Below are 12,416 nucleotides of genomic sequence, written 5' to 3' on the forward strand. Positions count from 1 at the left end.
AATAAAGATAAGCAAGATGATAAAAAAAATATAACTAATTCTAATAACTAAATTTTACAGAATGCATTAAAGAATGTTTTAACTAACATAAATCTATGATTTTAACAAGATTTATGTAATTAAATATATTACGACAGTACGTGATAGGAAAATATAACTAATTTTAATAATTGATAAGAAAGATTTAATATGTCTTCAATAATTGATAACTTCCTTACTGAATATGACAGAAAATAAATGCAACGTGTCACTCTTGGCACTTGACACTCTGGCATCGTGGTGATGTAGTTGGGTCCCACTTTCATTTGAGAAAAATGCAGTTATTCTTCAAACAAAGGTTAAAACCAAGAGATTTTACTTATATTTTTATCTGAAATAAATAGAAGAATTGGGATTTAATAATTTGATGTTGTGTTAAAAAATTTGGTCCAATAGATCCGTGTTGCTCACCCACAGTCCATCCCACACCCACGTCTCTCTTCCGCTTCAGATCACGAAAATCGTAAGCGTTTCGCTGGTGCGTTCTTCCCTCTTTCGATCCATTTTCTCACTACTTTTCGCTTCGATCTCACAGTCATCATTCAATTCTGCGTTTCTTGATCTCATTATTCTTTCTTTCAAATCTTTAGTATCGGTTTTTCGTTTTTCTGTTACAAAGGTTTTGGAGTTTCGAAGTATGGAAAACTAGTTCTCACTTCGACCACTTATCTACTGGAATAAAGCTACCGTGCTTTCAATTTTGAATATGACTGTTGTTTTTGGTTCTATTTAACCTTTGTTTTATTTGTTTTTTGTTTGATCCTACCTAGTTCAACCGCTTAGTTGAGTAGCGATTGGTTCGGATCAATCCGTTTTTTCACGCGCTAATGGAGTGCAATTTGGATCCGAGTATTGTTATTTTCACTCAATTTTTTGTTAGATTGAGCTTCTAAATTGTTTTTTTTCCTAAGAGAATAGGTTGTTTTTTTATTAGATATTCTGGGAACCAAGTATGTTTGAACGGGTGATTTAGTGAAAAATATCTTTACACTGTTTTTGGTGGTAACTCGCTCATCTTTCAAGGACTAATTTAATGGTTTGATTTTATTTTATTTTTTTACTGTGATGGTTTTCGTATTAACTTTGTGTTGTATTGTGTTTCTGGCATTTGCTTTGTCTTAATTTATTGTCGAGATGACTGTTTTTGAAGATTTCTGTTCATGCTTCTCATTTGTCTTTTTGATTTGGTATCAATTGACTTTTTGTACGTCTCTTCTTTTGTCTTCTTGTTTGAAGTTCCAAGATGGGCGTGGCTCAGAATGTTCACGACACGGAGGACGGTACCTTGGAGATTGGAATGGGTATGTCTTATTAGTTTGCTTGTCTTAATTATTTTTCAACTGTGATTGGAAACCCTGTTGGTGTGTACACCGGCCGTTGATAATAAATGAGAAAGGATATTTAATGCCTTCCATTAAGCATGAAAGAGAATTTGTGAGCAAGACTATTGTACTACTGAGTTTACACACTTGATCAATCAAGAGAACTTGTGGTATTTATTCTATTATTTTGCAGAATACAGAACTGTATCTGGAGTTGCTGGACCATTGGTTATTCTTGACAAAGTTAAGGTAATGATGGCATGCTTGCCGTGTTATTCTTAGCGAATTTTCTGGTATTCTGATTTTCCCAATGTGAATGTGTTATTTCTTCTGTGACTAAAGTTCACTTCATACTGATAAACTGCAATAGGGACCCAAATTTCAAGAGATTGTTAATATTCGTTTAGGAGATGGAACTACTCGGCGTGGACAAGTTCTAGAGGTTGATGGTGAAAAGGCTGTTGTTCAGGTTAGAGCCTCATGCACATAATTATCTTCTGTACCTGCTTCTTGTTTTTGAAACTGAGTGTTGACTATTTATGTGCTTATGTTTACACGTAAACAAAACATTAAAAGATTCCCCAGTCCTCCTAATATTGTGAGCAGTTTCCTTCGTAAGAAATGCCTTCGCTGCTGTTTACTTTACTAATGTAGTTGCAGTAACTTTAAAAGGATAGCCCAGTTCAGGAATTCCTACAAAGTGGGGATGTTGCTTATTGACTTCAGTAGCAATTTTTTTTGTCACTGCTTAGTTTTTGCCAATCTGCTAGTACAATTATCAGTGGTTCAATGTTTATTCACCTTTTCTTAAATATTGACCAGGTATTTGAAGGTACATCTGGGATTGACAATAAATTTACAACTGTGCAATTTACTGGAGAGGTACAATTAAAATTATTCGTCTAAATTTTTTTATTCCCGTCATGAAATCATCTGCTATTTTTGTGATTTGTTGCAGTAGTTAGTAGGATCAGAATGCTAATTCTGTGTAGGACTCATTCCTAGTGGAAAACGCATAGTTGACCTGATTTGGCTTTGTTTTAAAGAGTTTTCTTCTAAATTATTACGCTGAATACCTAAGACAAATCCCATTATAACTATCCCATGAGCTTGTTGAAGCTGCAGTTTTTCCTCCATGAGAAAAGGATAATTGGGTTTGACCAGTTTCAATATGATTCTCACTGTTGATCTATTTACTTGATTAGTTTTCTAATTTTACATTATGCATTTATTTTTTTCCTTTTTAATTCATTTTTATTGTGGAAACTAGAGACTTCTCTTTTATAATATTATACAGGCACATGTATATGTTATGAAACATCAAAACTGTAGTAAGCATCGCGTTGGTTGCTGATTACTATTGTATTCCTTAAGTGATTATTTCACATGATTTTGTCCGTCATGAATTCCCTTATTATTTAGCCAAGAGTTTGATTATTGAATTGAAGCTGACAACTCTTCCTATGAAGTTCTTCTCTGCCTTTCTTTTGCATGTTTCTTTATTTGTGCTGGAATCAGTTTATTCCAAGTTTTGACTTTCTCCTTTCCTCTTTTTTTATTTATTTTTTATTTTTTTATGTCCACAGGTGTTAAAAACTCCTGTCTCTCTGGATATGCTTGGGCGCATATTTAATGGTTCTGGAAAACCAATTGATAACGGTCCACCAATTTTACCTGAGGCATACCTAGATATTTCTGGTATTTAACTTCCTCTGCAGTATTCTACCATTGTATGTTGACAGGTGATTTTTCCCTCCCTAATATCTTCCCAATAATTCAGGAAGTTCTATCAATCCTAGTGAGAGAACCTATCCTGAGGAGATGATACAGACAGGAATATCTACAATTGATGTCATGAATTCTATTGCTAGAGGTCAAAAGATCCCTTTATTCTCAGCAGCTGGTCTCCCCCATAATGAAATTGCTGCACAGATATGTCGTCAGGCTGGCTTAGTCAAGCGACTTGAGAAATCTGATAATCTACTTGAGGTATAGCTGATTTCCTATGGTGTATTTTTGTGAAATATGTTATAGGCTCTTAAACTATGACTTGAGGAAATTGGTAACGATTTGTTCTCCATCCAGACCCCTTATTACTATTATGGATAGAGAAATAAATATTATTATATTGGTCATCCATAGCCGATATTCTCGAGGGAAAAAATTGTTTGCCCGATTGAAATGTTCTCTTTATAGTCAAACATTTATTACCTGTAATATATGTATTACTAGTCGTATGTCTGGTTGTTTAGAGTGTTGGTTTTCAAAATTTATAATATTAAAGCATTACCTTTATTTATGTAACCTTGAAAATTAATTTTGAATATTAAACGGGAAGTATAATTTGTGCTTTCTATAGTTTCTCAAAATTTTTAAGGAACTCCATGATAGACCTGCTGTAGAAATTAGGCAGAAGATCCGTGAATTGCGAGGGAATATTTTGTATACATGAAAAAGAGTCAATGTTAAACATTTACCAGAGCAATAGTAAAATTAAACTATTACTTATATGATTCTTGAACTCGGATAATTTCAAATGACTTGTTAATCACTAGCAGTGTTTTCATTCTTCTGAACATCTGTAGTGAACTCACATGGTTAATTTGAAATTATCTCACTTGTTTTATTTCTTACAGATCTATTGCTTCTTATTGCCTTCAGATTATTTTTGCATAATCATTTACTAACTCATTACTAGACTTTTTGTAAGATGGATGATTTTTCTCACAAATAGCATGCTATGCAGAGTGGAGAAGAGGACAATTTTGCTATTGTTTTTGCAGCTATGGGAGTTAACATGGAGACTGCACAGTTTTTCAAACGTGACTTTGAGGAGAATGGGTCAATGGAGAGAGTGACTCTTTTCCTTAATTTGGTAAGGTTTGACAATTAAAATAAGTGTTCTTTTGTTCCCCTTAGTCTGGCATTTTTTTCTTCATTTTCCCAGTTCTTTTTGGTTACTGTGCTGGAGTGTAGTTTACAACTTAAACAATATATTAACCCTTATATTGATATGGTCTTGTAATACATGCTTGGAGCGTAGTAATGTATAATTATTTGTTTAAAAAGTTCTTACATTTCAGTCATCGTATTTAATTTAAATCTAAGATCTTGATCAAGAAATATGCATGTAGTGTTAGTATGTCTATGATCAGTGCTGAACTAATTTTTGGCACGTTAATATGGGCTTAAGTGCTTATTTAAATTTAGAGTGAAAAGAAAAGTTAAAAATTTAACGCTGTACAAGCTGGTGAAGTTATAAATTGAGTAAGGTGGTATGATCTTAAAATTTTAAATTGGTCTATCAAGTTGTATTTGTGAAACACATGGTGATAGATAGTATATGATGCATTGAGAATAACCTCTCCCCATTAAAAGCGACATTCAAATGATTTTTTATTTTTTTCATGACTTGCATGAAAGATCTAATGTCTAAAATGTCTGTTCTCTGCAAATGTGAATTAATGCAGGCAAACGATCCTACAATTGAGCGAATTATCACTCCTCGTATTGCTCTCACTACTGCTGAATATTTGGCTTATGAATGTGGCAAGCACGTTCTTGTGATACTCACAGATATGAGTTCTTATGCTGATGCTCTTCGTGAGGTAATAATGTACCTTCAACTGTAATTAGTTTGGAAAAGAAGTAACAGAAGGATAGGAGACTTGAAACCTTAGTGCCCTTTAATAATAGTTAAGCAAGGCATTCTTCTATGCCTTTGACTCTTGCTTGTAGTATAAGAAATGACTGAAACAATGTTTAAATATTTAAACCTTTTCAAATTGTTTGCATGACACTTTATTACATAGGTATCTGCTGCCCGAGAAGAAGTGCCAGGAAGACGTGGTTATCCTGGATACATGTATACAGATCTTGCAACAATTTATGAACGTGCTGGAAGAATTGAGGGGCGTAAAGGCTCTATTACTCAAATTCCAATTTTAACCATGCCCAACGATGGTAGTGAAATTTACAGGTTCATTTTTTCATAGTTCTTTCTTGATACTGAATGATCATATTTTGAACTTCTGCACAGATATTACGCACCCAACTCCTGATCTGACAGGATATATCACTGAGGGGCAGATATACATCGACAGGCAGCTGTATAACAGACAGGTGGGTTATTTATGTTGAAGCTTTCAGATGTGATGAACATTGTAATTAAAGAGAGCAATTGGTGCAGAATGCATCCTATAATTCAATTGGTGGCTTGTTATTATTCATTGATAAATTAGTCTCCATGTGAAAAGTTTGTCTGTTTCTTCCAACTTTTAATTTTTCTATAATTTCATGGTTTAAATATAAGTTTGCAATGTTATGGTTTTATTTTTCCTTGACTAATCTAGGTGGACTGCTGTAAAAGATGTGAGCAGTGAGATTGTTGCAGATTTTGTTGTAAATCTGTGTAAATGATTTTGTGGTTGATTGGTTGCATTTAATGTTTTTGATTAACCACGTGGATTAAATATCGAAGCAGAAACTAAACATTTTAATTTTCTAAATGAGCAGATATACCCACCAATCAATGTCCTCCCATCACTATCTCGGTTGATGAAGGTAAAATCTTGTTTGTTTGATATCGAGGTGCTTTCAAGAGATAAGCATTTTTTCTGTTTCTGAATTATTGGTCACCTCTGCAGAGTGCTATTGGTGAGGGAATGACCAGAAGGGATCATGCTGATGTTTCCAACCAGGTCTGATATTGTTTCATTCATCACATAGTTATTTCTACTGTTCACAACCTTTCTTATTCGTGTTTGTTTTTTCAGCTCTATGCAAATTATGCTATTGGAAAGGATGTTCAGGCAATGAAAGCAGTGGTTGGAGAAGAAGCACTTTCATCAGAGGACCTGGTCTCTAATAATATCCTATCTTAAGTACATTTATTTTCATTACGTGAAGTTTCTCTTGCAGTGGTATTAATGGAACTCTTTCTCCCCTTTTATTAACAGCTGTATCTGGAATTTTTGGAGAAGTTTGAGAGGAAGTTTGTTGCCCAGGGAGCTTACGACACCCGTAATATATTCCAGTCACTAGATCTTGCATGGACCTTACTCCGGATTTTCCCTCGTGAACTTCTTCATCGTATACCAGCCAAGACTCTTGACCAGTATTACAGCCGAGATGCTGGTAATTGATGATTAAGGAAGCAAGTTCATATACCTTGTCTCTTGCTCAACCAGTGCCTAATGTCATCGGCAATTTATTTGTTTCTTTGCTTTCTCCCACAAATCCACATTTCTTCTATGCAGCTAAATATAATAAAGGATTGAGAGTCTGTTTGAGTGCCTCATATTTTGAGTCGGTCGGTTAGTCAGAAAAGTAGACCCCATAGATGTTATGATTCCTGAGCCATTTTTTCTTTTGGTGGGGAAAATGAGTCGTGTTAGTTTGGGATGGCTGGCGTCAATTGCATTGTGGGATGTTCATGTTCCCTGGTGTTGGAATTTGTGGAGACTGCGTTCCCAATGTACGTTGCATGTTTCATAATTTTATTTATCATGTAATTTGATTGTTTAGGATATTCATAATCAGGACAGTTGTCTTTTGGACACTTCCTGGATGTATTTATCTGCTTTAGTTTATCAATAATTCAAACAAGCATTTATAGTCTGGGAAATCTGGCAATATTTGCATCTGTCTCTATCATTTTGTAGGCCCAACTTCCAAACCCATTATTTCGTCGTTCTTGGTGAATCCAGATATATTGGACCGTCTAAGGTAAGAGTCATTGATGATATGATAATACTTATCTTGCTGCCAATTTGAAATTATCCACGTGTTAGCTTATTCCCTGCTTTTCGCCTGACTCAAATGATGCTGTTGCTGTCCAGTGACCACACACCCACCATTTGTTCGGTGATTTACTTTCTTCCCTATTTCTGCTCTCGTTTATTTCAACTCCCAATTAAATCCTAACAACTCGTAATAAAGAAGAATAAAGATGTATTCTTTGCCCACTTTTAATTGTTCGTGTTTAATTTAATTAGGAATATAATACAAGATTAGATTTATGTTTCAAAGTATTCTTGATTTGATGTGATTCGATTACACTATATAAGATTTGATTTGTTTTTAATTTAATTTGACTTTGGTATTAAACATTCCATGTTATATAACAATCAATTAAGTAGAATTAAAAACTCCACCACCTGACAGCTGTATTCTTAGGTTTAGAAAATGGAAAAAGGAGATTAAATTTATAAAAATTGTCTTCGAAAGTAGTTTCACATTTTCGTGAATATTTTAAGGATTGTTATCGGAGTATATAAATAAATTAGGTCTAGTGTCTGCTTGTGTTTCAACTATTTATGAAGAAAAAGCATATGTAATAAACTATAGATGGTATGGAAGTATTGGGAATTGTCATAAGCCATTCTATTTTTTTATTATTGTTAATTATTTTTTTTTGCTAGTGATACCATGCGATTGCTATAAACGTACAACACTTTTGAACGAGTTTCTGAGTACGTTGTCACGAAATGTTGCATTGGAGATTGACAGAAGTTATGTCAGGGTATATTTTTATCTTTGTTTTTAGTTCAAAGAGCTGCCATGTCATTGCTAAAAATATATATAGATATAGATATAAAGTATCTGTTTCTGTTTCAGTTTAACTCGTAGTTACTTAAAATTATCCACTAAAACTTGTATGTAAAAATATGTTATTATATTTCGGGGTAAATATTTTGAAATATAATTAAATATTTTTCTTAAAAAACTTCAAAACGACTTTTCATTTCTTTGTTTTTAGAAGTATTTAGCATTTGACAAAACATCATTTAAAACATCTTAAATAATATGAAAATCGTAATAGCGACATGCTTTTTAATGTTTATAAGCTATTTTGAGTTTTTGTAAATAACTTGTTTCATAAGAACATCTTAATTTATTTATTTTTATAAAAATGCCTTTTTCTGTTGGTTTAAAATTATGCAATGTTTTCTTTTTTACTCTCGATTTTCTATTGTGTTCTCCTTTCTATACCATCTCACCTTATCACAATCCCATTTTTATATTTTATATTTTTTCTGAACATTTTTTAAAATTAAAAAAAAAATCAAATAAAGTTGACTTGGATCAATTTATTGAAGGAGGCAAAATCGTGATAAATGCCTTTAGAGTGATAGGACTAGAAAAAATCACAAGACAAATTTGAGTTTATTGTGAACTATGATTGTCCTATCCTACCCGAAAAGAATAAATGTATGAACAATGATTCAATCCAATTTTCTTTCTTTGAAAACATTTATTATCCCAGCTATGATAAAGACCATTTTCTTTGACCATACAAAAAATCTTTTGATTTTTTCCTTCTGAGCTTGGATCATGTACAAAGCAAGAAATGCAATTTCAATCCTAATACATTACAGCAGATTTACGACCACTCTTGTCAAGTTCAACATAACCTTGACTTGACAAATAAACTACACCATTTTGGTTATTGTAGAACAAGTTTGCATTTCTGCTGTTAGGAGACATAAGCAATGTAAAAGGAAAGAGACTCAAAATTAGCACATGCATCACATACATCAGTTACATGGTAAGAACCACCGCAGGCGCAAAATTACCAGTTCCGTTGCTTCTTCAACCTTTCAGAAACTCAAACATTTGAAACCGGTTCCAACATCACTGACTGACCGAGAAACAAAAATTGTTCGTAGAATTTATGGTACAGCATTCAGGTCATAATTGTCATTATATAAACAGTCAACCATAAATTTGAAGGTTAAAGATAAAAAAATTTAAACCATGATATCATGTAAATACAAACACAACACTATCTTGCACACTGTTTGTCAATTCTCATAAACAGCTAAACCATAAATTTTCACTGTTATTGGTCGACGAGATCACACACAGTACATCATTGGAGTAAAATATCGCCAAAAAAAAAAAACAATTCAAAAAGGTATGCCTAATTACAATACACTAAACATTAAACCTACTAAGCTCGGCTAAGGAACCAACAAACTGAAACAGAACAACACGATAAAAATGCAAAATAACAGAAGAGACACGTCAAAAATTTATATTTTAAATAGTGAGGGATAATACCATCAGAAACAAGGAGGCTTACAGCATTCCCTAAGGTTAAAAAGAGATAACAGCATCAGAAACAAGGAGGTTTACAGGGTTAAACACTACAGCGTAATATCAACATCTACATCACCAACATTATAATTAAGAAGAAAAAAAACACTAAAACATCAATGATATGAAAACAGATATAAAAACACATGTTTGCATAGAGAAGGGGGAAAAAACCCAATTACCATTTTAGGGTATTAAACCCACAGCATCAACAAGAAATGATACACGAAAAGGGTAAAAAAAACTCAGTATCAATAAATTGCCAAAAAAAATAAACAAGGCAAAAATTGAAAAGCTGCAATATATATTTAAATTTAAACTTGCCAGAAAGCATGAAATGACATTACAGAGCAAGGGTTGAAAATATACAGACAAAAAAACCCTAGCTCCAATAAAACGGCTTAAGAACTAGTAAACTTGGTGACAGCCTTGGTGCCTTCTGAGACGGCATGCTTAGCGAGTTCACCAGGGAGGACAAGACGAACAGCAGTCTGAATTTCACGGGATGTGATTGTAGGCTTCTTGTTGTAACGAGCCAATCTAGATGATTCTTGTGCGAGCTTCTCAAATATGTCATTGATGAAGCTGTTCATGATCCCCATTGCCTTGCTGGAGATCCCAATGTCAGGGTGAACCTGCTTCAGAACCTTGAAGATATAGATTTTGTAGGTTTCCACATTCTTCGCCTTTCTCTTCTTCTTCTTGTCACCGGAGGTAGCATCCTTAGGAATCTTCTTCTCTGCCTTCGCCTTCTCAGGAGTCTTCTCCGCAGGCTTTTTCTCAGCGGGTTTCTTCTCACCCTTGGCCATGGATTTGTTAAAGAAGGTTTCAGAGATTCCGAAAAGGATGAGAATAGTGATTTTGAAGAAAAGGTGGACAGTGTTTATATAAGAATGGTTCGTGGAAACTGATTGGTTGGGCCTGTGTTACATGGATCGATGACGTGGCACGATGAATTTTAGTTTTGGAGGGAAATTTCCTAATCTCGATTTACTGTTTTCATTTTTTTATTTTAGAATAATTTGTGCCTGATTTTGTTTTCGCCGTATTTTTGGAGTCTTTGCATGTTTGAAATAAATTTTCAAATATAAATAAAATCAAACTACTCTTTACAGCATCTACACTGTAATATATATATATATATATGTATAGTTTAATATTGAGGTTTTTAATTTTTGTCATAATCTCAATTTGCTTCTTAGATATTTCTTTTCTTAATTAAGTTTTTATTTTTGAAAAATTAAAATAATTAGGTCTTTTCCGTTAGTTTCTTACTAACATGCTTAAATGAGGTATCAATTCTTGATTTTTATGAACTTTTTAATTATTTTTATTTTTTATTTATTTTTAATTTTAATTTTTAAAAAATAAGATAAAAATATCATATGTCAAATTGGTATTGTGACACGTGATAATGACAGTATGATACAACACTGACAGTGTCACGTATCATTGTCACGGTACATGTTATTGTATTAGTCTGAGTTTGGTCTTGTATTTTTATATTGTCTCAATTTGGTTCTTCTACTTTTATTTTGTTTCAATTTAGTCCTAATTTTAAAAATTAAACAATTTTATCTCTCTCCAAATTCAAACAAAAATTAAATTGTATATAAATCTTAACAAATATTTTTATTAAATATTTTTAACAAGATTAAGTTTGATTATATTTTTATTTAATTAACTATATAAATGTTAATTATGTTCTTTAAATATACCTATAAGAGTTAAAAAACAGTCACATAGCTTATTAAACAAATTATTGATGTGAAATTTCATTTTTTTAAATAAAAAATTTGAGAAAGTTTTCTTGAAAACGGTAATTAGAGGTAGTTTCTTCTTTCATGACCTTCCGTAGAAACTTTATGCACGAAAATTCACACCAACATGTTATGTCACTCTATTTTTAAACCATTATAGGTATATTTAAATAACATAATTATCATTTATATAATTAAGTAAATATAAATATAATTAAATTTAATCTTGTTAAAAATATTTAATAAAAATATCAATTTTAATAATAATATTTTTTAAGATTTATATACAATTTAAATTTTGTTTGAATTGGAAGAGGGACAAAATTGATTAATTTTTAAAACTAAGACTAAATTGAGACAAAAGAAAAATACATGGTTCAAATTGAGACACAATAAATAGGGACCAGACTATTGCAATGACATGCAGCCTAACAATGACATGTGGCACTGTAAGTGTCATGTCACACTGTCATTGCCACGTGGCACAATATGAATTTGACATGTGGCATTTTTAATTTTATTTTTAAAAAAATAATTCAAAAATTCAAAAACGAGGAACTCACACGTGTCACCTCCTTTAACAGTGTTAGTATAGAACTAACAACAAAAACCTAATATACTTAAAAACATTTTAATATCATAAAACTCGAAAAATAATAATTCATAACAAAAAAAAAGGTGTACAAATTTTTTTATAATTCATTATATAAAATTAGTAGAGATAAAAGGTGTCCTTCTTTTAAAAATTTATCAAACTACCAAATAATTAATTATAGGTTTAACCCTCAGATCGTACTCATATGTTATGGAATTCCAGGTGGGTCCTTGTTTTTTAAATTGTCAAAATTGGATCCATATATTTGTAAAATTGAGTCAATTTTGCCCTCTTCGTTAAGTTTTGACGTTGAGAGATGTTGAGCTATATTTTTTTAAATGGCATGGCATTATGTATTAAATTGAATGAGTTATGTGTTCTATAATCAACAATTCCATGTGAAAAAGTAAATTTGTTATGGTCTTGGGACCACACTACTTCTTCCTCAACTGCACACTAACCCGACGAGCCACCTCCCTGCTAATGTAAGTGGAGGATTTCGTCGACGACGCGTCGGAGGAGTACGAAGCGTTCATCGAAGATAGGTTTTTCAACACGGCCTGGTGACGCTCCTGCCGTCGCAAAATAAGCAGAGGAGGA

At 32.5% G+C, this 12,416-nt stretch overlaps 2 protein-coding genes across 2 annotated transcripts; one reads left to right on the forward strand and one right to left on the reverse strand.

Annotated features, from left to right (window-relative positions):
* The first annotated feature begins 359 nt into the window (after window positions 1–359).
* LOC124820467 (V-type proton ATPase subunit B 1) lies at window positions 360–6,987 on the forward strand. Its single transcript, XM_047292163.2, has 15 exons — window positions 360–517; window positions 1,276–1,340; window positions 1,555–1,610; window positions 1,732–1,830; window positions 2,184–2,243; window positions 2,948–3,059; window positions 3,142–3,350; window positions 4,108–4,236; window positions 4,832–4,969; window positions 5,174–5,324; window positions 5,401–5,483; window positions 5,877–5,924; window positions 6,008–6,061; window positions 6,137–6,220; window positions 6,320–6,987. The coding sequence occupies exons 2-15, from the start codon at window positions 1,283–1,285 to the stop codon at window positions 6,503–6,505; spliced, it is 1,467 nt and encodes a 488-aa protein (XP_047148119.2). The 5' UTR covers window positions 360–517; window positions 1,276–1,282; the 3' UTR covers window positions 6,506–6,987.
* Window positions 6,988–9,598: 2,611 nt separating this feature from the next.
* Window positions 9,599–10,325, reverse strand: LOC124820470 (histone H2B.5). The gene has a single exon (XM_047292166.2). It carries the CDS (start codon window positions 10,268–10,270, stop codon window positions 9,863–9,865), a length of 408 nt encoding a protein of 135 aa, XP_047148122.1. The 5' UTR covers window positions 10,271–10,325; the 3' UTR covers window positions 9,599–9,862.
* Between the last annotated feature and the right edge of the window lie 2,091 nt (window positions 10,326–12,416).

The sequence above is a fragment of the Vigna umbellata genome, chromosome 8 (assembly GCF_029865625.1).
Source record: "Vigna umbellata cultivar VRB3 chromosome 8, Vumbellata_1.0, whole genome shotgun sequence".
Taxonomy (NCBI): domain Eukaryota; kingdom Viridiplantae; phylum Streptophyta; class Magnoliopsida; order Fabales; family Fabaceae; genus Vigna; species Vigna umbellata.